Source organism: Prionailurus viverrinus, chromosome E3 (assembly GCF_022837055.1).
Source record: "Prionailurus viverrinus isolate Anna chromosome E3, UM_Priviv_1.0, whole genome shotgun sequence".
NCBI classification, from domain to species: domain Eukaryota; kingdom Metazoa; phylum Chordata; class Mammalia; order Carnivora; family Felidae; genus Prionailurus; species Prionailurus viverrinus.
In genome coordinates this window covers 8,443,812-8,469,554 of record NC_062576.1, presented here as the reverse complement: position 1 = coordinate 8,469,554, position 25,743 = coordinate 8,443,812, and the positions used below count along the sequence as shown (strand labels likewise).

The 25,743-nt window shown below is 53.2% G+C and overlaps 1 protein-coding gene across 2 annotated transcripts in view; it reads right to left on the bottom strand.

Moving 5' to 3' along the window:
• Positions 1-13,453, bottom strand: part of COL26A1 (collagen type XXVI alpha 1 chain) — a 167,532-nt gene extending 154,079 nt beyond the window's left edge. For both annotated transcript variants that reach the window (XM_047838768.1, XM_047838769.1), the window contains exon 1: positions 13,106-13,453. In XM_047838768.1, the coding sequence (XP_047694724.1) occupies positions 13,106-13,263 (158 nt within the window). In that variant the 5' untranslated portion in view covers positions 13,264-13,453. The remainder of the gene's footprint in view (positions 1-13,105) is intronic.
• Positions 13,454-25,743: the final 12,290 nt, after the last annotated feature.

The window sequence follows — 25,743 nt, the reverse complement described above, 5'->3', positions numbered from 1 at the left end:
TCCTTGCAACGTTCTAAGGAGCAAAGCAGCCGGCCCGCAACATCCCCGGGCCCCGGGCAGGGCCGGGAGCCCTGGTCATCAACCTGCCCCGGCCTATCAGCGGCCCAACAAGCGGCCAGGAGCTGCCGACACGGTCTGTTAGCTGGCTCTCCTCCCACCAGCAAAGCTAGCACAAGGGCCACCGTAACCATGTTTAGACATAAAACCCAAGCTCCTCAGGGTGGCAGGAAGGAGGCTTTGCACTCAGGCTCCAAAGGCCTGGCCCTTCCAGCCCTTCTGAACGCACCTGCACTCACCATATAAAACCACAGTCCCGCCTCCCAGCCTTCACACGGCTCTTTCGTCCACCCAAAATGCCCTCCCCTGTCATTGCCAAGAAGACTCCTATTCATCCTACAAGACCCACTTCGGGGCGCCTGGGTGGCTCAGTGAGTTAAGCATCTGACTCTTGGTTTCAGCTCAGGTCATGGTCTCGTGGTTCATGAGTTCAAGCCCCACGTCAGGCTCTGTGCTGCCAGTGGGGAGCCTGCTTGGGATTCTCCCTCTCCCTCTCCCTCTCTCTCTCTCTCTGCCCCTACCACGTCTCTCTCTCTCTCTCTCTCTCAAAATAAGCTTTATGAAGTAAACACCATAATCATCCCCATTTTACAGAGGACAAAACTGAGGCACAAAGATGCCCACACTTACACACGCCCAAACTCCCCTAGACAAGTGATCGCTCCTACGGCCCTTGCCTGCCCGTCACACTCCGCACACACCCACGAGGTAGCAAATACCACCCTCGCTCTGGGGTCTGAGCGCCACCAGTTTCTGAGCTCATCAAGGGCAGAGGCCCGGCCGATCACCGATCACCCCGCAGCCTCCAGCACCAAGCACGCAAAACAGTAACTTCCTGAAGGTAAAGCACCAGGGTCCCTGTGATCCAGTCACAGATTCAAGGCCTCCCAGATGTGATCATTCATTCCCCAGAGTGCCAGCACCGCCCCCCCGGCAGTGTGCCCCTGCCCCCACATTTCAGTCCCCAGCTCCAGCCCACCTACAGGGCTCAGTGATGGTCAGGTGGTTGAATGCCCAGTTAGGTAAGTTCACACTCCCAAGGAGGTGGGGGTGGGTGGGCAGGGCCGGCTTGTGCATCCAGGTCCCAGGTGGACTGGCCAGGGCCCCGCTAGGGAAGAAACAGGGAGGAGAAATGATTCCATCCACAGGGAAGGAAAGCGGGAAGTGAGTTCTCAGGGTGAAAACCACAATCACAGATCCAAGAGGCACAGAGAGCTGCCCACAGAGCGGGGAGGTCAGTCCGGGAAAGCTTCCCGAAGGAAAGGCCTTTGTGGCTGCCCCATAATAGAATGGAGTAAGGTCTGGGGGAGGCGTTTGGGTTAAAGAGGGGACACACCAAGCACTTCACCTAGGCTGAAACCAGAAAGGGACTTCAGAGTCAGAGGCGGGAGGGCCAGGCATGGGAATGGGGGGGGGAGCGGGGAAAGCAAAGAGACTCCCACACTCCCCCAGGGCAGGGGGTCTCCCAGGCAGGTCTTAACACAGAGGGGCTGTGGAATCAATTTTCTGAGTCTTGGCAAGCACTTTTTTTTATGAACTCGATAGAATACAATAAAAAAGAGAATACCACATATGGTAACGGTAAGCATTATTCTGTGAAACTTGTTTCAGACGTACGTTTCAGGCAAGTGCGCACACATAAGCAAGGGGACTCGGTCACCACAGGAAAGGTATTTCTTGTTATCGGTCGTGATGAAAGAATCTCAAAAAACACTATTCTCCATGCAGGGCTTCCTGAACCTGGCTGCACGAAAAACCCCTGGGGAGGCCACTGAAATCCAGATCTCCAGGCCCCAGATTGTCCGAGTCATGGATAGGTCTGGATGGCTGATCCTTTTACCTCCTCAGTTCATCATGATCGGCCAGTCACTGCCCTGTGGTTTAGCGGACGCGACACCCGAAACATGGGAGCAAGACCGTCGAAACAACTTTGGAGCACAGGCAAGAGGAAAATGCGGGGCCCCTCACTCCAAAAGATGGGGAACACATGCCAGGAAAGGTACGACATTACAAAGCTTTTTCTCTTTCTTCTCGGGCCTCTCTCACAGGTGGGTGACGTCCCCCTCGGCACCTACAGTCTAACGGGGGATGAAGAGGTCCAGCAGGGAAGATACTAGAAGGGAACGCGTGGACACAGACAGCTTAACTCTGTCATTGTGATGGAGCCTTCTGGAATGGGGACATGCGGGGAAAGGCCATCTAATTCTGAAGAACTGGGGACGTATCTGTGGAAACTCGCTCTGTACCTCGCCAGAGGTAACGTTTACACAGACCTGTCTTGAACCTAAACAACAGGAGCCCCACCCTGGGCACTGTGCTTTCCGGGGCCTGCATCTGGCCTGCCTCCGGCCACACCCCTCCCCATAGGGCAAGGAGGCTGTGGGCCCAAAGGGACATCGTCCCCAAAACCACAGGCACCCTCGCAGACCAAGCGCAGGTACCTGGGGCCTGGGATTCCCTCCCCCACAGCTAGACACACTCGGGTATGAAGTGTGGCCAAGTGGCGGTTGGTAGGGCAGGGTGAGAGGTCCTGGGCTAGACTCAAGTGCCCACAGTGGGTGTGTGAGGCCGCACCAGGGGCAAGGTGTCGGGCGGAACAAGGAGAGAAGTGAAAGGTGGATCTCCCCGAACCGCTGAATTCCAGCATAAAACTCAAGGAGGCTAAGAGTTCTAAATATGAGCCTCACCCCCATCCCCAGGTCATTGGGAGGGTAGGTCTGTCAAGGTCGATAACACAACAGATTTTATTTAACAGTTTGTAAGCTTGATTTACGACTTATAAATACTTAGACATATGGTGTGAGGGCTTTCATCAGCGCCCCGCAAACTCGAGGGGTGGGCCAGGCTTGCGGGTGGCGTAGGCCAGGGAAGTCCCCTCACATCCCCACAGGGCCACTTTGTCCCAGAATCACTAAATTGGCTCTTCAAAATGTACCCCAAAGGGGGCGCCTGGGTGGCTCAGTCAGCTGAACGTCTGACTTCAGCTCAGGTCATGATCACGCGGTTCGTGGATTCGAGCCCCATGTTGGGCTCTGTGCTGACAGCTTGGAACCTGGAGCCCGCTTCGGATTCTGCGTCTCCCTCTCTCTTTGTCCCTCCCCTGCTCATGCTCGCGCTCTCTCCATCTCTCTTTGTCCCTCCCCTGCTCATGCTCTCTCTCTCAAAAATAAATAAACATTAAAAAAATTAAAACAGGGGCGCCTGGGTGGCTCAGTCGGTTGAGTGTCTGACTTCAACTCAGGTCATGATCTCGCAGTCTGTGGGTTCAAGCCCCGCGTCGGGCTCTGTGCTGACAGTTCAGAGCCTGGAGCCCGCTTCGGATTCTGTGTCTCCCTCTCTCTCTGCCCCTCCCCCGCTCATGCTCTGTCTCTCTGTCTCTCTCTCTCTGTCAAAAAAATAAACATTAAAAAAAATTAAAACAAACAAAATGTATCCCAAGAAAAAAACTGTTCATTGGGAGGCAAAATGGTATAATTCCTTTGGCAGGAAGTTTGACGCTATCAGAAGTATGCACACATTCACCCTTTAACCCAGAAAACCCACTTGTAAAAACACATCCTAAAGATGCATTTGCAGGCGTCCAGGGGGGCTCAGTTGGTTAAGCATCCGGCTCTTGATTTCGGCTCAGGTCATGATCTCACGGTTCGTGAGCTCGAGCCCCGCATGGGGCTCTATGCTGACAGCGTGGAGCCTGCTTGGGATTCTCTCTTTCCTCTCCCTCTCTCTCTCTCTCTCTCTCTCTGCTAACCCACTTGCTCTCTCTCTCTCTCAAAATAAATCAGCTTTTTAAAAAACATCCATTTGCAAAAATACAAAATGAATGACGCACAATGACATGTAACAGGGCGTTACATGCGACACAAAGGATCAGAACAACACAATGTCTACCAGTAAAGGGCAAAGTGAATAAGCGACGTGATCCACACAGTGCAGAACTATGGAGCTGTAAACATGAATGCAGGAGGGCAGCCTGGGTGGCTCAGTCGGTTGAGTGTCTGACCTCGGCTCAGGTCAGGATCTCGCAGTTCACGAGTTCGGGCCCCATGTCGGGCTCTGTGCTGACAGCTCCGAGCCTGGAGGCTGCTTCGGATTCTGTGTCTCTGTCTCTCTCTGCCCCTCCCCTGTTCACGCTGTCTCTGTCTCAAGAATAAATAAACATTAAAAACGAATTTACAAAAAAAAAAATTCAAAATATGACTATCTACAAATAGTAGAGAAGGGGGAAATCACACAAGTATTCCAGTAATTAAATGAAAAAGCCACGTCAGCATTAAAATAGGATACATCTGGGGGGCGCCTGGGTGGCTCAGTCAGTTGAGCGTCTGACTTCAGCTCAGGTCCTGATCTCACAGTTCGTGAGTTCGAGCCCCACGTCAGCCTCTCCACTCTCAGCTCAGAGCCTGCTTTAGATCCTCCGTCCCCCTCTCTCTCTGCACCTCCCCCACTGGGGTGCACACACACTCTTTTTCTTCTCAAAAATAATGCAGCCCTTAACGAACGGTGATGAAGACAACGGTTATCAAAACCTGCTAACATCACAAGAGAAAAAGAAACTACCAGATGGTGTGTGATTCTTAATACAATTGTTGACGGAAGAATACTACACAACCAAAGAGGTAATTTTGCCCAAACAATAATAATAAGGAAGAGAAGGAGACAGAACCAAAATCTACTCAAGCTTCTGTTTAATTTCCAATATTCTGGAAATACCGAGGACAGAGGAACGTGGTAACAGGCACCATGAGGATATAATCGACAAAATCCCGAACAAGGAGAGGCGCCTGGGTGGCTCAGTCTGTTGAGCATCTGACTCTGGATTCTGGCTCAGGTTATGATCCCAGGGACATAGGACCGAGCCCCACACCGGGCTCCGCGCTGGGTGTTGGGAGCCTTCTTGAGATTTTCTCCCCCGCCCCTCTCTCTCTCTCTCTCTGTCCCTCCCCCATACACGTGCCCTTGCTCACATGTGTGTGCACGAGCGTGCGCTCTCTCACTCTCTCTCTCAACAAAATCCTGAACAAGGAAACCTCGACCAGGCCTGGTTTCTTCAAGAAATAAATTGCAGAGAGAAGAGAAGAAACCTGCAGACAGTGGTTATTTTGGTGAATGTCGAACACCCGGATTTCCAGGGAAAAAAAAAGTCATGTTCTCCTGTATTAGCCTGGGGCACCATCGCAAAATACATCCTAGAGAGAGTGGCTTAAATATTTCTTTCTCAGAGATATGGAGGCTGGCAAGTCCAGGACGAAAGTGCCGGCAGATTCAGTTCCTGGTGAGAGCCTCTTCCAGGCTGGCAGGAAGGCTGCCCGTTCACTGTGTCTTCACGTGGCAGAGAGAAAGAGAGAGAGTGTGTGTGTGCGCGCGCGCTCTGCTCTCTCTCTTCCTTTTCTTTCTTTTTTAAAAAAATGTTTTAATGTTTATTTATTTCAGAGAGACAGAGAGACAGAGCGTGAGCAGTGGAGGGTCAGAGAGAGAGGGAGACACAGAATCCGAAGCAGAAGCCAGGCTCTGAGCTATCAGCCCAGAGCCTGATGTGGGGCTCAAACCCATGAACCGCGAGATCATGACCAGAGCCCAAGTCAGACGCTCAACCGACTGAACAACCCAGGCGCCACTCCCTTCCCTTTCTTATAAGGACAGGAGTGCCATCATGGGGACCCCAACCTCATGACTTCATCTAAACCTAATTACTTTCAGAAGGCCTACCTCCAAATGCCATCATATTGAGGACAGGGCTTCACCATAGGAATTTTGAGGGGACAAAAATACTCAGTTCGTAACACCCCCTGATTGATATGACATGACATGACATGACATGACATGACATGACATGACATGACATACTGGACCAACTATGAAGCACTCTTGCCTCCCCCCCAAAAAGGGATCCTAAATATAATCAAACCTTTACATCTAATCTCCAATATAGAACAAACACAGGCAGTAGAAGATCAAATCAATGACACCACTTGGAAGCAATCAGCCAAATCTGGAACATGGGCACCTACAGGACAACCGGCCTTCTGACAAGTCAATGGCTTGAGGGAGAAAAGCATTCTTGTAAAGGAGAGAGGACTTTCCTACAGTGAGAGACTAAAAAGGCACAAGAACCACAGCAGGCCATGAGTAGATCCGGATCTGAACAAACTAACAATAAAGAAACACTTTCTAGACAATTGGAGAGAATCTGAATGTGGATTGGATTTGGGATCCAATAAGAAGGAACAGTAATATGAATAAGGAATGACTGTAAGTCTGTTAAACGTTGGCATGGTAGTGTATACAGAATATTACAAGTAAAATGGACGTGAACCTGGGATTTGCTTTCAAATGCCCCAAGGGCATTTGATCTCAGGGTGGTGAGTTCAAGTCACACATTGGGCATGGAGCCTACTTAAAAAAAAAAAAAAAAAAAAAACTGTAAAATGCTTCACACACCCAAACAGAATGTGTGTGTGTGTGCGTGTGTGTGTGTGTGTGTGTGTGTGTGTTGGGCGGGAAGAAGGGAACCGGGTAAGTGTGGCAAAATGCAACAGTTAACAAAGCCCAGTGAGGGTACACGGGGACTTATTTTGCTGTCTACTTGTGTATAGGTTCGACAGCTTCCACAGAAAAAAATTTTAGATATCATATTTTTATTTTCATGTATTGTTTTCTCTTTTTTGAGAGAGAGAGAGAGAAAGAGTAGGGGAGGGGGCAGAGGGAGAGAGAGAGAATCCCAAGCAGGCTCCATGCTGTCAACGCAAAGCCCTATGCAGGGCTTGATCCCACAACCCTAGGATCATGGCCTGAGCCAAAATCAAGAGCCGGGCGCTCAACAGACTGAGCCACCCAGGTGCCCCTAAATACCATATTTTTAAATGTCCCCCAATTCAAAATGTTCAAGTTCAGAGAGAACAGAGGTTGCAGCTGGGTGTGATTTTGTCCCCTAGGGGACATCTGGCCGGGTCAGGAGATGTTTTTCGGTTGTTCGAGTTGGGGGCAAGGCTATGCTCCTGGTGTTCAGTGGGGAGAGGCCAGGACATCCTGCGACACACAGGACGGCTGCACGACAAGGTTACCCGGTCCACAGTGTCAAGGGTACCAAGGTTGAGAGACCTTGAGACAGACATATGCAGAATATTCTAGGTGCTCATGGGAGGGCACCGCAAGCAAATCAAACAGCAGATGCAAGGAAACAGAAATAACTAATACGATGTAGCTGGTATAGAGGACAAAAGATGGGCTTTAAAAAGCCAGACTTTAGGAGCATCTGGGTGGCGCAGTCGGTTAAGTAAGTGTCCCCCTCGGTTCCAGCTCAGATCACGATCTCACAGTTCGTGGGTTTGAGCCCCACATCGGGCTCTCTGCCGACAGTGCAGAGCCTGCTTGGGATTCTCTCTCCCTCTCTCTCTGCCCCTCCCCTGCTTGTTCTCTCTCTCTCTCTCTCAAATAAATAAACTTAAAAACATTGATTTGAAGGCAGCCTTTATACGTGACATCGGAGACGGGGGGTTTTCTCACAAAGGCCAAGGCTGCCCAATACATCACACCTGCCTCCACTTTCCTGCCCCACAGCCACGGTGACATCACTCAGTTGTCATGGTCCTCTTCACAGAGCCCAGACTCCACCTCGGAATCCTCCTTAACCCACTGGCCGGGGCAGCTCCTACTAGTCACTAAGAGTTGAGCTAAGAACTGAAACCTGTCTGTCAAGCTGAGGCAGGAGATGGTGGGCGACCAAAGGGCTTTACAGAGGAGAGCAAGAGAAGGGTCCATCGGGCAGCGGCACGGAAGAGGAAGACGGATCCTTATAGAACTAAAACGGGCCCCACCAGGCAGTGGCTAAGTTGGTCACGGACGATGCCACACAGCCTCGCCATCACAGGGCTGGCCACACACAGCCAGTTCCTGGGCAGAGAGACAGGAAGCCCCGATGCCAGACCCCGGCACCACTACCGAGGCGCAATAACGTCGCTAACGCAGATGGACAGCCCTCCTGACCCTCCAGAAGAAGGCTGGAGGATCCTCCGGGCAGGGAGGGGCACGCCTTTCTAGGCAGCTGGGAGGGAGGGTCAAGGGGACAGGAAGTTGGAGGTCGGAAGGCCACAAAGATGGGACAAGTGGTCAGGCTAAGAGAAGACGGAGTGAGCAAAGGAGGGCCCAGCCGCATGAGTGAGGGGTGGGGTGGAAGAACCTGAGTCCAGAATTTATGATACCGAGACACCGAGGTGTGAGGTTCCTGCGGGGAACTCAGAGGCCGGCAAGGCCAAGGATAGTGGCTAAGGTGAAGGGGGCGGGGGGAGAGGCTTAGAGTAACACGGGGCATTGGTGAGTCACACCTGGACATCCGGGTGCCCAGAATTGTGGCAGAATGGGGGAGAGGAGGGGAGTGGGGCAGCCTCGAGGGGTGTGGGGAGAAGGACGGCCTCACGCAGGTAAAGCCACGAGGATGAAACAGGCCGTCAGCCAGTATCCGCGTCATTAAAGGCGTGACCAGGAGGGGTGCCTGGGTGGCTCCATCGGTCAAGTGTCCGACTTCAGCTCAGGTCATGATCTCGCGGTTTGTGGGTTTGAGCCCCGCGTCAAGCTCTGTGCCGACAGCTCGGAGCCTGGAGCCTGCTTCGGATTCTGCGTCTCCCTCTCTCTCTCTCTCTCTCTCAAAAATAAATAAAGATTTTAAAAAAATTTTTTTTATAAAAGGTGTGACCTGGAGCGACAGCACCCCGAACGCTGGATGACCCACAGGAGCAGCCGCTCGGCAGGGCTGGAGGGTGAGGGGCGGCCCACGGCACAGGGGCCAGGGGGCCAGAGGACAAAGGCCTGCACGCGTGGCTGAGCAGCTCCGACTCTCTTCCTGACCGAGGTGGGGACGGCCGAGTGCGGTCAGGTCTGTTCTGCAAACCCAGCCTCTGAGCACCCTTCCTGCTCTTGGCGCCTCGCACACGCGGCCTCCCGGCGAGCCTCACGCCCTGAGTCCTGTCTCCATGCTGTCCTCATCGTGCAGACCGGGACACGGGCTAGGGCAGGTTCAGTAACACGCACAAGTCCGTATCGTGAATTAGGGGCAGAGCCCCTAGGGGACGGGCCGCGGCCCCTGGACCTGGACCTGCCCTGGGCCTTGCACTTGACAGGACCCCGCTCTGGCCTCCTCTGGCCGTGGCCCTCCCGCCGGACGACAAGGCTGTGGGACCAAGAGGGTGTGCCCATCCGGGCCATCCTCCGGGACAGACCCCGCAGCCTGTATGCCCACTTCTAGACCACGGGGGTGGAGTGAACTTGTAGGACACGCAGCTCGAAGGGCCCATAAGGCCCCTCACTCCATTTCCGGAACAGAATTCTATGGCATCTATGAATTCCTCATTGACCTGGCTTTCCAGGTCATTGAGAAGGTACACTCACCGAGGGTGGCGGACAGAACCCACTTACGGAGCATTCGTTAGCCTGAGTCATAGCATGTAGACATGTGGCCTTACGGCGCCTGGGCTCCATTTGCTCTCACGCCTCGGGCCCTACACAGGGGGAAGTGGTTTCTGGAATGCGCGTTCTTCTTCAGGGGAGAAGCCAAAAACAACTTTGTCTTTTGTCCCCTGCCCCACGAACCCACTCTCTGGACGCATTCATTCCTTCCTCTGCTGAAATCTGGGCACATCCCACATCTCCTCTGGTTTCTCCTAGTCAGAAGAACACATCCACACCAAGAATCAGTATTAAAGCTTTTTATCTTTAACCAAATTCAAACGTCTCCCTCCACTAGATGCACAACACAGATAGGCCGTGGGGCCCTCCTCTGGTCTCATCCTTGTGTCCTGATCACTCGCAGCTGCTCTGGCCCCTTTAGGGTCGGATATAGAAGGGAGGAGGAGACAAGGGACAAGACCCCCCAGTAAACATCTGTGGCAGAGGAGGGAGGGAGGGAAAGAGGGAAAGAGAAAGGGGAGTGAGCGAAACTTGCATGCTTTAAAGAGTTTCACAAATGTATTCTACTTACGAGGGTAGAATCAAAAACGGGGGGGGGGGGCATTGGGGGCTCAGTTCTTTTATTTTTAAGTTTTATTAAGTTTTTTTTAAGTTTATTTATTTATTTTGAGAGGGAGAGAGAGAAAGAGAGAGAGAGCATGAGCCAGGAAGAGGCAAAGAGAAAGAATCCCAAGCAGGCTCTGTACTGAGAGCGGAGAGCCCAATGCGGGGCTCGAACTCATGAGCTGTGAGATCAGGACCCGAGCCGGTCAGACCCTTGACGCCCTGAGCCATCCAGGCGCCCCGGGGGCTCAGTTCTTAGTGCGGCCCTGCACGTCCACGGGTGCCGCAGTTCCCTTCAGCTTTCATTTGGCAACTGAACGGCTCTCTGGCCAGCAAAAACCATTGGTGGCCCATATGCAGGGTTGCTGGATTCTTCTGGAAACAGCCCTCTGAGGAAGTCGGGTCCTCTTCGTTTTTGCCAAAGTTGCTTCCACAGAGGGGTCCACCCTGGGCTTCTGACAGAGGTGACCGGAGCAGAGCACCCCGGTTTGGGCAAGATGCCCCCAGCACATGTCAGACCCAGACAGGCCCAGGCCCAGAAGGGTAGGCGCAGCAATCTGCTGCGCACGCACGCCCAACAAGGAAAACACAGACCACATCCAAAACTCGGATGCCAACAGGAGCAATACCATGAACTGAAGGGAGACTATTTGTCAGAAACAGCTCTGTCACTTGGCCCGTAGGCTGAGACCAAGCCACTGTCAACACACATACGGAGGCAAAGCGGAGGCCAAGGCTGCAAAGGGCGCCGTGCCAAACGTCGTCTCCAAGCCCTCTGCTTCTGGGGCTCTTGAATTTCAAGGACGCAGGCCACCTGTGACTGATCGCTCACGAGACCCAGGAACGTACGACACCATCCAGCTCAAGCACACCATGCCCACGCGGGACTTTGCATAGCGGAGCTCAGTGGCGCTCTGGACATCAATCTCCAGCATCTGGAACCTACCCCGAGCCTCCTTAACACCTCCTAGTATCCTATTTAGGAATCCATTTTCCACAGCTTCATCCAGATCCTTCCTGAACCTAATTATACCTTCTCCCGGCTCCCATCCTGGTAGAAAGAGTTCTGGAAGATTACCACAATTGTTTGGGCCTCTTTTTATTTACGCTAAAACAGTCCCTTCCAAGTTTCTGTGGCGGTCCCCAAGTCGCACCCCACCAAACGCCAGAGCATCCGTCCCCATCCACTCACTTCCTTCAAGGACTTCACCTCTGGCTCTTCTCAGCATGCATGTTTCACCGTGCGGAAGCTTTTCTTTTCTTTTTCTTTTTCTTCCCACACTTTTTAATTGCAAAAATAACACAGGAATGTATGCTCCTTGTAAGAGATGCAAACAGGACACCGGGACACCAAGGGAGAAAATGGAAGCCCACCCACCTTCCACCCCTGCCCTCTGACCTCTGGACTCTCCCGATAGGTAACTGTAGGAAATGTTTGCCTATGGATTTTTTTCTGGGCATACATCCCCATAAACCAGAATGTTTTTTCATAAATGAGATCATGTTATACAGATCACTCTACAACTTGAAAAGCTTGTTTTTTTCAGACTATCCTCATATGCGGGGGATGAGTGCAGAGCCCACACTACTGTGGGTGTCTGGAGAATAATACTAATAGAAGCCATGGGTAAGTATTTCCAAACAAAATGAGGGAAATAAAATTGTATGCAAAGTTTTCCAGAAGCACTTTGTGTGTGTGTGTGTGTGTGTGTGTGTGTGTGTGTGTGTGTGCTTTCCTGAGTCTCACCTTACCCAGCCATTAAGCATACAGCCTGCCCGGCACAAAACATCCCTGCTTCCCCGGTGCTATATAAGACATTCATTTCCAGGATTCATCTTGATAGTTCTCCGGGGTTTGGTAAATAAATATCACACAGAAGTCGCTGGGACCTGTCTCTTGCCTTCCTCCATAACAATAAGCAGAGTGGTGCGGTAGAAAGGACAAGATTGGGAGAAAGCAGACAGAAGGTCAGTCCTGAGCTGCCACTAACTTGGGGACCTCCCCCTGGGTCTCCATTTCCTCACCCGAAGGAAAGATAACGCTGTAAATAGGTACCCCTGGAGGGGGTTTAGGATCCAAAGACACGGAAGATACGAATGCACGTTGTGTGCTCTAGAGAGCCATCACAACTCTGTGAGTTGTAATTATTAAATGAGGAAATGCTGAATTCGACTGCGCTGCGCAAACGGGCATTTGGCAACTTTTACTTGCGTGCTCACGCGTTTTCTGGGGGAATTCAACCTCGCGGTGAGCAGACGCTGCCCTAACCGTCTCGGGGGTGGCCAGGGCGCCACCTGCCGGCAGAGGAGGAAGCCACCGGTGCGTCCCGGCGCTTCGGGTTCGGTGACCTGGCTCCTTCTCCGGCCCCGCAGCGGACCCGTCCAATCGGAGCCCGGTTCCACGTCCCCAGGTGACTGGGGGGTGCGCAGCAGAGGCTCCTTCGCGGTCCCGGCCCCCAGGACGGGACGGAATCGTGTCCCCCCCCCCCCCCCCGCCTGCCCCCGGTATCCCTGGGCAGCAAGCAAGAGAGGCGGGAGACCGGACGCTCGGCCTTGGCAACCCGGGAACCTGCTCCCCAACACAAAGCCGCGACCGCGCAGGTGAGCGCGGCGGAGCCACGTGATCCGGTAAACATCCAGGGACTGAGCCACGCAGCCCCAGCGGGCCACGGTCGCTCCCTCCGCGCGCCTCCCCACCCCACCCCCCACCCCCGCAGGTTTCGGCCACCTCCACTCGGAGCCGGGAGCCGAAGGGGCGAAGGTTGGGGGAGCAAAGAAAGGAAGAGAGAAGGTGGGCGCGGCCAGAGACCACCGCAGTCCCGACCCCGCGCCCCCCCGCGCCCGCCCTGGCCCCGGCCCAGGCCGCCCAAGCCCCCAGTCCCCGACCGCCCCGCGTCCCCAGCCCACCGCCCAGCTCTCCATCCCCCCCACCCTCCACCGCCCGGCGCCCTCCGCCCGCCAGCCTCTCGTCTCCAGCCCCGAGCCCCCGACCGCCCCGCGTCCCCAGCGCTCGCCCCCCAGGCCCCGCCGTCGCCGCGCTACTCACCGGCGGCTCCCGTAGCCGCTGCCGGGGGAGCCGGCGCCCGGCTCGGGGTAGCCGTGCTGCTGCAGGGCTGCGGCCGGGAAGGGGTACAGGAAGCCGGTGGCCAGCGCCGACCCGCAGAGGCAGCAGCACGCCCAGGGCAGGAGGAGAGCCAGCTTCATCTTGCGCGGCCGCCCGCGGGGACCCGGAGCCCGGGCGGCAGGACAGGCGGGAGCGCACCCGCGGCCGGACCGAACCCGCGGCCCCCGCCGGGAGCAGAGCGAGCGAGCCGGCGAGCGAGCGGAGCCCGGGTGCGAGTTGGAAGTTTCTGGGGGGCGCCCACGCCTCTCCAGGGCCGCCTTTTCAAATTCGGCGAGGTGGGCTCAGCGCCGTCAAAGGGGGCGTGGGGCTTTTTCATTAACCCTCGGCGGTCCGGGGCCGAGGAGGCGGCAGTGGCTGCAGAGCTGGGGGTCCGGGGGGTGGGGGGGGAGCCGCGTGCCCGGAAAGCCAGACGTCGCGCCTGCGTCCTCGCGCACGCACTCTAGAACCTTCCCAACCGAGCCCTCTTCGGGTCCGCAAACGCTCGTGGGATCCCCGCTCCATGCCTGGCAATTTCACCTGGGCGATTTTAATCCCCACAACGTTGCCCTCGGTATTAGATGCCACCATTCCCATTTTTTAGAGGCGGAAACAGAGGCCCAAAAGAGTTAAGCCGGAAAAAGAGCACGCTCTTGGTCTAGGGCCCTTTGGACAAAACTACTTCACGCCCAAGCTTCCTTAGACTCTTCTCCCTTTTCACCTCCACCCTCTACCTTGCCAACTCTCTCTCTCTCCAAGGTGAGCTGTAGCCAGGAATGAGGAAAGCCCTGGACTTGGGGGTGAGAAGTTGTCCTTGGAATCACCGATTCATGAGGCATCAGATCTGGAAAGTAGCTTCAGGGGAGGGAGATCGGATTACAATCCCACCTTTTACAGATGGGCATGCCGAGTCCCAGATCCCACACTGAGCCCAGGGGCCGCCTGGCCCCAAGTTGATCTTTTCTGGGCTGCAAGATCTCCAGAGCGCTGTACCTCAAGCAGGGGACAGGTGGGGCCCAAAAGCTAGGCTGCGCCCCCTCTCCCCAGATTGAGTCTTTCTAATTCTCCCTGAAGCACCCTAGGGGCTGACAGAGGCCCCAAAGCTGCCTCTTGGCCCCCCTAACTAAGAGCTCCTAGTCTGTAAAATGCCCCGAGGTCTGGAGAGAAGCCATCCAATATGGAAGTGCTTAATGGGCTGCAGTACATTTTGTAAGAGAATTCTGGAATTGTTTTTAGGGGAATACAGGAAGATGCCGTTGGGGATGTGAATAGAAAGGCCCAAGGGGCGCCTGGGTGGCGCAGTTGGTTAAGCGTCCGACTTCAGCCGGGTCACGATCTCGCGGTCCGTGAGTTCGAGCCCCGCGTCGGGCTCTGGGCTGATGGCTCAGAGCCTGGAGCCTGTTTCCGATTCTGTGTCTCCCTCTCTCTCTGCCCCTCCCCCGTTCATGCTCTGTCTCTCTCTGTCCCAAAAATAAATAAAAAACGTTGAAAAAAAATTAAAAAACAAACAAACAAAAAAAAAAACCACTCAGCAGCTGGGGCGCCTGGATGGCTCAGTCAGTTAAGCGTCTGACTTCAGCCAGGTCACGATCTCGCAGTCCGTGAGTTCGAGCCCCGCGTCGGGCTCTGGGCTGATGGCTCAGAGCCTGGAGCCTGTTTCCGATTCTGTGTCTCCCTCTCTCTCTACCCCTCCGCCGTTCATGCTCTGTCTCTCTCTGTCCCAAAAATAAATAAATGTTGAAAAAAAAAAATTTAAAAAAAAAAAGAAAGGCCCACTCCCGCGGCTTCTGTCCTCTTCTTCACATATCCCATATGTATCCTTTTGAGTACCTATCCCCAAACATATCCAACCCGCTTCACCTTCTCCCCAAACTACCCATCTTTCTCCACTCGGCTCTCTCACATCCTGCTGAGGCCTCGTCAGTGGACTTCCCAAGTCCCGAGTCTCTGACCAGGACTCAGGTTGGATACAGTCCATCTCAGAGTGGGCAGTGCATAATGGGAAATGTCACTTGGACCTAGAGCTACTTCCTTCAACTTGCCCTCCATCCCTCTCTCAAGACCTAAAAGATTTGGAGAGTTTGGGTTATCAGGGGATTTTCAGGGCCTCCCCAAAAGGAATCTGAACTGTGGTCCCTGGGCAGTTGGCTAACACCCAGTAAGTGGTGAGGTCATTCCCCGCCCCCCAGGAATTTGTAAGCATTCTGTCTTCTTCCTTCCTCTCCTTTACTTGCATAATGAGACCTCAAAGACCAGAGAAATTCCATGTAGCTATAAATTAGCTTTATGCTGCAGGCGTGACATGAAGGGAACAAGATTTTTTTTTTAAGGATTTCGTTTTTATCTTAAAGTCATTTGTCCAGTGCTACAGGCTGCACCCAGACAAGAGAGGTGCAGAGAGAAAAGAGGGGATAACACTATTCTGTACACCTCAGGATTCGTTCAGGATGGAAAGCTTTAGGAAAAGAATTAATTCATCCCGGCAACTTCAGGACTGAGACAGTTGTCTCAGTTTGGTCCTCCGTTTCATATGTAGGACAGTAAGTTCATTCTGGCCCCACGAACGTGACCAGGAAGCTTCTGTGTGTTCAGCACCATGCTGTGCACAGTGAGGGCTGGTAGAGAAGCAAATAATATGGTTGTCACCCTCACGGTGCCTGCACTACTCTTCAGGGAGGCATTAAAATGGCAAAAGGCAGGGGCACCGGGGTGGCTCAGTCGGTTAAGCGTCCAACTCTAGATTTCGGCTCAGGTCGTGATCTCGTGGTATGTGAGTTCGAGCCTTGCATAGAGCTCTGCACTGACAGTGCGGAGCCTGCTTGGGATTCTCTCTCTCCCTCTCTCTCTGCCCCTCCCCTTCTCTCTCTCTCTCTCTCTCTCTCTCTCTCTCTCTCTCTCAAAATAAATAAAGTAAAAAAAAAAAAATAGCAAAGGGCAGCCAGCAGTTTGGACAAAAGTTCTGCAAACAAGAGGCGGTTGCATTTAGACGGTAAGGGATAAAAAGACAGATGCATAAAATCAGGAAAAGAAATATGATACTGCCCACACCACCCAGACCCAGAAGCCCCAGGTCTGTTCCGGGCTCCCCCACTCACTTGTTGATGACCCGCAGAAAACTCCCCTCTCTGGTCCTTCCCAGTGTCTTCATTTGTAAAGTGAAAAGTGTATTGGTTGTCTCTGAAGATCTTTCCAGGTCCGGCCTTCAGTAATTCACTCTTCTCTTTGTCCTCCACTCCCCTCTCCAAGTCACCTGTGGATATACCCAGCCTTACTGAGCTGTCACTCTTCTATGTAAGATTTTCAGCTGCCACCCACCCCCCCAAGATGGGGCCGCGGGAGCCAAGAAGAACGGAGAAGGGTTCAATAGCAATACGCTCTAAACTCCCCCCAGAGAACACCAGTGAGTAGAATCCCACTTCAACAGGTACCAGCCCTGTGACTTTGGACGTGTTACCTAACCTCTCTGAGCGCCCTCATCTGTAAAACCAGAGTAATCATCACGACACCTAGGGCATGGGTTTGCTAAAAGAATTCAATGAATTCTTCACCTGCAGTGCTTGAATGGTGCTGGCACCTTATGACAATAAATGTTCATTATGGTAATTTGCAAGGCTTTGGTGAGGGATAAAATTGAAGAGCACCCCCCTTCTCAACCCCCACCCCCAAGTGGGGCTGACCAGGAGGCTCATATCCCAGGGTGCAGAGCTTTCTCAGACGAGACTCTGAGAGGCCCCGGGACAAACCCAGTATTCCATGGTCAACAATTTAAAACCACACTTTATTTTATTTAAAAAAAAAATTTTTTTTAATGTTTATTTCACTTTTGAGAAAGAGACAGAGCATGAGCAGGGGAGGGGCAGAGAGAAGGGAGACACAGAATCCGAAGCAGACTCCAGGCTCCGAGCTGTCGGCACAGAGCCCGACGTGGGGCTGGAACTCACAAACCGCGAGATCATGACCTGAGCCGAAGTCGGACCCTTAACCGACTGAGCCACCCAGGTGCCCTGAAACAAAACTTTATTTTAAAACAAATATGAGACTATTATTGTGAAGGATGTACAGTTTGGATGCTTTCTCTTTAAGATAAAACTTACTTGTGGTGAGTGGCAAACGGGATGTTTGAGGGCCCTGAAATAAAGGGTCAGGCGGTACCTCAGAGTGTCTAGGGGTCTTCAATCACGGGCACTGATTGGCTGGCCTAATCGGTGCTCCACCCACCTGCTTGGGTCTATATTCCCCACCGGTGCCTTCAGCATCCCACAAATACCCATTAGCACTTCGGGAGAGGCGGAAGCCACTGTTCCCAGGAGCCCAAGACATTGAGCCATAAGGGCTTGGAGCTGGGACCCTGACTGCAGGGCTGACTCCTTCCTCCTCTCTTCCTTGGTGACCTTGGGCGATCACAGAACGTCTTCCCTCCCAACCTCAATGTAACGAAAACCGGCCGAATGCGGCTGGGAGGCTTTCCTGAGCTCCTCCACTGTTTGCCACAAGCCTGACATGGACAGGCAGGGGTCCTCGGAATTACTTTTCAGACAAGGAGTGGAGACAAGTGATTTGTCCAGGGCCCTGTGCTCTCTCTTCCTTTTGCAAGTTCAAAAGTGCCTTGAAAACGGGTTGTTTGTACAAAGACGGATCAGATTTCTTGGTGGAAGGAGACAGCCCCCCCCACACACACATACACACACACACACTAGAAGAGTGGGCCCCTCCCCAACTCTGTTAGCAGGCCTTTCTGATAAGAAAGTATCAGTCAGCATCCTCTATCGCAGACAAAAAGCAGATCTTCTGTTCTGCTGAAGTCAGCAGAGAGAGCCACTGAACAGAGAAGTAATACTCATCAAGCTGAAGCCAAGGTAAATATTGACCTTCTGGCATGATAAATCCTCCTGTTAATCTAAAACAGAAATCTTCCCCTCCCCCCCGCCCAGTGCCCTATTGCACATGGATTCTCCGGTTCCCCCCAGAAGTGCAGGGAGGCCGCATAGGAACGGAGAGGTTTTCACATTGATTTCTCCAGCAGCCCGTAATCCCAGCTGTTCCAGATCCCAAGACAGCACAGAAATGGGCAGGGTTGACTCCAGGTCGCAGGACGGTCACAGCAGAAGGGCTTCTTCGTTCTGCTCCAAGCTTTTTGTCCTTGGGCCGGGGCAGAGTGGGAGCCAAACATGGACACTCTGCAAGATGCGAACCCTGAATTTTTCTTCTTTCCCCCGCACACCCCCACAGGTGTCCACCCGGGCCCTATAAACAGGAACGCTGCTTTGCCCAGCACACCTGCAAGTGTAAGCCTACCTGTTTCCCCCAAACACCGGCAGTGAGATAGATGTTCAGAAGACGGCGAATTTGACGGCTGCCACAACAGCCCATGATCTTAAACAGAAGTTTGAAGGGGTGGGGGGAGGCGGAGTGTCAAAAACAAAACCTAAAAAACACTAAAAAAAAAAGTAGGGAGTGTGCCCAATCACCCACGCTAAAAGCCCAACTTGTATGGTGATAAGTTTGCTCCCTAATGTGGCCACAGCCCAGCAAATGCTTCCCAAAGAGCTTAAGGAGACGGTTCGATGATAAACAAAGGAAGGCCATGTCTTCGTGCGTTCCTTCGGCTGCTATAAAGAACACCATAGACTAGGGGGCTTATAAACCATAGGAATTTATTTCTGACAGTTCTGGGAGCTGGAAGTCCAAGATCAAGGTGAGGGCCCACTTCCTGGTTCATGGGAGGCCATCTTCTCGCTGTGTCCTCACATGTCAGAAGGGGCAAGGGAGCCCGCTGGGGTCTCTTTTAGGAGGGCATCAGTCCCGTTCAGGAGGGCTCCAGCCTCCTGAGCCAAGCACCTCCCAAAGGCCCCGCCTCCAAATACCATCATACTAGGGGGTTAGGATCTCAAGGGATGGATGGGGAGTGGGGGGGGACATAAACATTCAGTCCCTTGCAAGGGACTGAAATTCCAAAATAAAGAAGAGGCAATGCCCAGGAGAGTGTTGGCCTTACCAGTTTTTACCCTGGCACAGGTATGAAGACGGTGGGGTGTTTAGACACAGTAACCCCACATCATGATGGCCCTCCCACCAGTGCCCGAGCTGAGGGTCTGTGATGGGTAGTTCTTCCCAGGGCTCCTCACTCCCTGCACTGTCCAGTGCTGCAGTTCAGCACTTGGGGCTCCTGCCATGAGAAGACCGTAAAACAGAGCAACGGTGAGTGACTGGGGAGGTAGGAGTGGCCACGGAGGGACGCTGGACTTAGGGAAGACCGGCCGGGAGTGATCCAGACCTCCCAAGTCGTGCAGGGAAAAGGAATGAAACTTGTTCTTTGAGCCCCAAGGACGACTTGGAGGCCAATGCATGATGATGGCCGCTGAACACAAAGAGAACTTCGCGAGTCAGGTAAGTGGAAAGCAGGAGCCAAGGCCCTGAGACCGTGGTTCCAGGCCCTCGGGGCAAGAAAGGCACCTCATCCACGGAAGACTTTCCCCCAAATGGGCCTGAGTAAGTCTGGGAGAGGAAACTGGTGTTCACCAACGTCTGGATCAGCTGCCTTCTCCAGAGAAGGCCTCCCTCCCCCAGCCCCCCCCCCCCCTTGCAGCTGGGCAGGGCCATGTGGCTAGCTCTGGCCGATGGGTAGGAGCAGAAGGGACCACGCCCACTTCTGGGCAAAGAGAGGTGAGGGGGTATGACTTCTCCAAGCCCTGTCTGTCCCCCAGATGTTCCCTGGGCTGGGCCTGGGTCAGCCTGGACCCCTGTGTGCAGAAGGCTTTCCCCCACCCAGCCCACCCTCTAACTAGCACTGGAGAGCCTTCAGTGGTCAGCCATGGAGATGTCAGGGACATCTTACTACTGTAGCATTGCCTGGCCTTTTCTGACTAATACATTAAAGGACGTATGTGTGCTTTGGTGGCTTGGTGCAAAGGGGCCCTTTGCCCTGCAGAAGCGGTCAGAAAATGATCTCCTACGGACAAGATTGAACCTTTTGGTGCCTGTCCATCTGCGTCTATGCAAGATCTGGGTCACGTCCCTCTCTTTCACTTTCCCAGATGTGTCTGTCGCTCTCACTAAGCAAATCCTAACGTGTGGCAAACCAAAGGGCACAGGTGAGGCTCTGTGCTAGGCCCTGGAGGTGCCCAGCCGAATCAGACATCAGTTTCACCCACAGCTGGACTTACAGGAGGACCCTTAGGAAGGACGCAAATAAGGAAACGTTGTCCCTGACACCATGTGATCCAGAAGTAACAGCTCAGAGGAGGCTGGGGATTCTGGGGGCAGGGAAATCCGCTTGAACTCCGGAGAGGCCTTGAAGCAAGAGGAGAGATTTGAACAGAGCTGAGAGGCAGGGAGGGCATGGGGAGCAGGAGCAGGGGCGGGGGGGGGGGGGGGGGGGAGGGGCGGGGAGGGCCTGGGGTGGAGAGGAAGGTGCCTGCTTAGCTCCCACCTGTGCACCCAGCAGGTACCGTGGTGTATGTGCACCCAAACCCCTTGAGAGCTGGAGAGAAGCCACCCCCCACCAAAGGCAGCTGTCTGGGTGAGTGAGGGAGGGCTCTACGCTGCTCTGTGGTCTGTCCCCTTCTCCCCTGCTCCCCCACCCCAACTCCAGGTTCCATCCTCCCTTCCAGACCACCTTGGAAACCAGTGAGGAGGGGGAAAGGCTCAGACAGAAGGGGGACAGTAGGGAGCCAAGTTCTTCTTCAAGCAGGTCCAAAGTCAGAGGGCTGAGGAGGGGTGGGAGTTGCAGGTTGGGGAGCAAAACGAAGGTGTCTGCCTGGCATGACAGAAGGCAAGCCCTGGACACGGGTGACCATCGGCGGGGCGGTGCTGCCACCACTCGGTCGGCTCACTCTGCGTGCCCAGTCCCCTGGCTGCCATGGACCACCCCTCCCTCCCACATCTGCATTGTCTCCCAGGGGCCCTCAGACTCAGCGGGGTAAAAGCTGAGCTCCACCCTTAGGTCACTGCCTGTCCACGCTTGTGTGAATTAGAGAAAGGCGGCCCCTGTTTTCGGGGTGGGCACACCCCCACTCAGGCTGGGCCCGCAGATCCCAGGATGGGCGTCAGCCCCCCCTTGCCCCTCCGCAGCCCTGTGGGCCAACCCCCACCCCCGGGGGCTCCTCTGCGCACACACCACCCGAACTGAAATCCGGTCCCCCTGCCCCGTATCCGATGGGGTCTCTAAATCTGGTCTATTCTACATGACCCTTGTCCTCCCCCACCTCCACACCACCTCTGCATCCTCCAGCTCCAGAGGGACACCTCTGTTCCCTCAATGGGCCAGGATCTTTTCCATTGTTGAGATTGCACAGCCGGCGCCCCTCTGTCTGTGCTGTGCTGCAGACTGAATGCTTCTGGCCCACCCAGACTCACATGTTGAAAGCCCACCCCCAAGGCAATGGCCTTAGAAGGTGGGGCCTTTGGGAGGTGATTAGGTCATTAAGGTGGAGCCTCCTGAATGGGGATGAGTGCCTTGCTTTTTTGTTTGTTTTAATGTTCATTAAATATTTATTTTTGAGAGAAAGAGAGACACAGAGTATGCGTGAGGGAGGGGCAGAGACAGAGGGAGACACAGAATCCGAAGCAGGCTCCAGGTTCCAAGCTGTCAGCACAGAGCCTGACGCGGGGCTCGAACCCATGGACCGTGAGATCATGACCTGAGCCAAAGTCAGACGCTTAACGGGCTGAGCCGCCCAGGCGCCCCATGAGCACCCTTCTAAAAGAGACTTCAGAGAGTTCCCTTGCTCCTTTGCCGTGTCAGGAGACAGATGTCTGTGAACCGGGAAGCAGGCTGTCACCAGACACAGAATCTGCCGGCACCATGGTCTTGGCGGCCTCCAGAAGAGTGAAAAACAAATGCCTGTCGTTGAGAAGCACCCCCGGCCTGCGGTGTTCTCTTTCAGCAGCCCGAATGGACGAAGACCCTCTTCCACCCTCTGTCTGTGTCCCCACCCCGCACGTCCCCGGTGAGTCTCCTCCAGAATCCGGCGCCTCACTAATCTCTCCAACTAGGACGATGCCCATCTGGTGCCTCCAGAGATCTTTCCACAACATCCTATGCCCACACCCATGTTCGCTTGCCATGCTTACTTCTTCACACATCTGCCGTCTCCCCTACAACACACTTCACACTCCGAAACCAACGGTTCGTTTCCCACTCGTCTCTGTGTCCGTGGGCCTGAGAGGCTCGCACCCAGTCAAAGCTTAGTCAATATTAGCCGGTTATCTGAGTGGATCAATGAATCATTTGGTTAATTCCCCCAAACCCCCGGGGAGAAGAGAGCTGGGGGCCAAGATGCTGTCCCCCGGGGGTGGCATCTAAGGGACATTCGTGCAGGTTTTGGGCCCCGGACCGCAACTGTTTACTGTGTGTTCTTTATTTCTTTGTATGTGACAAAGAAAAAGAGAGAGCCACAAATGGAAATGGCAGGTGGGTTCTATAGACGACAGGACCAAAAGAAGGAATTTGCCATTCATTGCAAGAGAGACCTAGCACCTGACCCACTCATATCTCTATCTAAAATTACTACATTTACTGGGGCACCTGGGTGGCTCAGTCGGTTGGGCGTCTGACTTCGACTCGGGTCATGATCTCGCAGTTTGTGAGTTCGGGCCCTGCGTCGGGCTCTGTGCTGACAGCTCGGAGCCTGAAGCCCGCTTTGGATTCTGTGTCTCCCTTTCTCTATCTCTATCCTTCCCCCACCCACACTTTGTGTCTCTCTCTCAAAAATAAATAAACATTTAAAAAAAATTTTTTTAATAAAAAAAAAGAAATTACTATGTTTACTACTTAAGCAAGAATTGCCAGGTAAGATCATCAAACCAAAAACCTCCACATAGCCTTGGTGAAGATCAGCCCACCATCACTTTAGAAAGATTTACCCCAGGGGCGCCTGGGTGGCTCAGCTGGTTAGGCATCAGACTCTTGGTTTCGGCTCCGGTCATGATCTCATGGTTTCATGAGCTGGGCTCTGTGCTGACAGTGCGGAGCCTACTTGGGATTCTCTCTTCCTCCCCCTCTCTCTGCCTCTCCCCAACTCCTGCTGTCTCTGTCTCTCTCAAAAATGAATACACAAAATTTAAAAAAAAAAAAAAAAAGGCTTTACCCTGGAGGTCTTTGTTGCACATAATCTAAAACACCTTCCCCGGGCTTCTCTGAAGGCGTGTTTTGCTGAAAACCAGACAGGAAGGAAGGCCATATTCCCTAAGGGTGGCTTTGATACTAAGACCCAGAAGAAAGAGAATGAAAAGTTGGTTCCACTTGATAAAACCCGTATTGCAATTTACTATTACCGTAGTGTCCGTTTGAAGTCAAAACAAGTTCTAGATAAGCCCTTCATTGAGAGACCAGAAAAAAAGGGGAAGGGGAGATTAAAGCAGTCAGAGTGGAATTCTGATTAGACAGTCATTAATTAAGACCATGAAAGTCCCGTGGAGTCTTCTTTGATTGGAGAAATAGTTGATTACAGAATTAAAGGCTTTGGGGGAAATCTTTGCATGCCGAAGAGAGCCAAAAATTAATTCTGGGATTTTAAAATTAAGGCATTATTAAAGCTAGGGCGTTGCTTGTAACCAGAAGACCATGTCAGTTTAATCAGACTCTTATGGGGAGAGAGAGGGGGCAACTGGTGGTTGGTTGCCAGAGGGGAATGGGTAGGGGATGGGCGAAATAGGGGAAGGGGATTAAGAGCCACAGACTTCCAGTTATAAAACAAATAAGTCACGGCGGATGAAAAAGTACAGCATAGGGAATACGGTCCATAATATTGTAATCACTTTGCATGGTGACAGAGGGTAACTATTTCGTAATACATATAATTGTCGGATCACTGTGGCACGCCTGAAATCAGTGTGATATTGTGTATTAACTAAACTCCAAGTTAAAAAAGAAGAAATTAAATCTTACAGGGGAGCAAGGGAGTCAAAGTAAGGAACCATTTTCTTTCAAAGCCCTGTGCTGCTGTCTGACTTCCATCTGGCCTGCGCGCCCTCACAGAGCCCCCCAGAGAGACCTTTGCCATGGGAAGCAGCCTCGTAGTCTGGGGTGCACCTGGTGCTACACAGCGGCTGTCCTGCCGCCTGCAGGCCTTCCGGCATCAGGCCCAACAGGACCCGGATGCAGGCACTTACCGCGGGGTGCTGTGGACCACTTTCTTAGCCTTGAACTTCAGTTTCTTTGTCTGTCTGTAAGACGGAAAGAGGATTCTCACCTAGGGTCGCTAGGAGAGTTCATGCTCACATACATTCTTCTGTATAATAGTAGAAAGGGACTCACCTACAGAAGCTCGAACAAGCACTGTTCTCTGCCTCACTTCCTCTCTCCAACCCACCCCTAAGTGGCCTTCAGAAAAGATGGTTCCGGAATGCAGATCATGTCATTCCCCTCCAGGCCTTTGCAGAGGGTGCCAAGGATTTGGATTTGATCTCCCTTTAAGCCTGATGCCAAAAGTCCCTCTTAGACTCATCCCTTGCCCTAGCTGCTCTCCCTCAAACTCTCACAGTGGCTCCCCATTACCTACAGAATAAAGTCTGAACACTCCTTGATCTGGCATTCAAAGTCCTTCACCACCTGGCCCCAAACTACCTTTCTAGAGTCATCTATCACCGCTTCCTTTTCCATACATAAATCCCAGAGCAAGTTACATACACAGGGTTGGGAAATTGTAGCACCTCAGGTAAGATTATAACAGGAAATGGCACCCGAGGCAGCTGAGCAGAGAAGACATGAGCAACAGCCAGACAAGAGGCCAGTTCCACTGCACCAGCAGGGACACATCACAGGGGGCCAAGGTTGCCTCACTCGCAGGGGGTGGAGCATCCCTGCAGGGGTTTAAACAGAGGCCGGAAGTGATTCGGTTTGCATTTAGGAAGCTTTCTCTGGCTGCAGAAGCTAGAACAAATAGGAACAGGGAAGGTTGGAGGCCGGGAAGACCAACACAGAGGCTTTTGCAGAAAAGCATTTAGAGCACAGGTAGGGGCACTACCTGGTTGGCTTGGTTGGTTGAGTGTCCAACTCTTGATTTAGGCTCAGGGTCAAGGGATCAAGCCCAGTATTGGGCTCTGTGCTGAGCAAGGAGCCTGCTTAAGATTCATTCTCTCTCTCCCTCTCCCCCCCCCGCCCCTCCCCTGCTCACACTCACTCTCTCTCTCAGCTATCAATAAATCAATAATAAAAATAATTTTTAGGGGCGCCTGGGTGACTCAGTCAGTTGAGCATCCGACTTGGGCTCAGGTCATGATCTCGGTGCTGGCAGCTCAGAACCTGGAGCCTGCTTCCGATTCTGTGTCTCCCCCCTCTCTGCCCCTCCACCACTCGTGCTCCGTCTGTCTCTCTCAAAAACTAAATAAATATTAAAAAAATTTTTTTAATAATAATGGTAATAATAATTTTTTAAAAAGCATAGCTGGAAGATGAGTGGAGATGGTGATGAGGGAGCAGGTTAGACAGAATTAGAGAGAATCCCCCGAAAGCCTGCTGACCGCTTAGGTCTATACCGTCCAATCCTGTGGCCACCAGCCCCTGCCTGTGGCTGTTGAGCTCTTGAGACGTGGCTGGTCCACAGCTAGATGTGTTGCAACTATAGCGTATACACCAGGTTTTG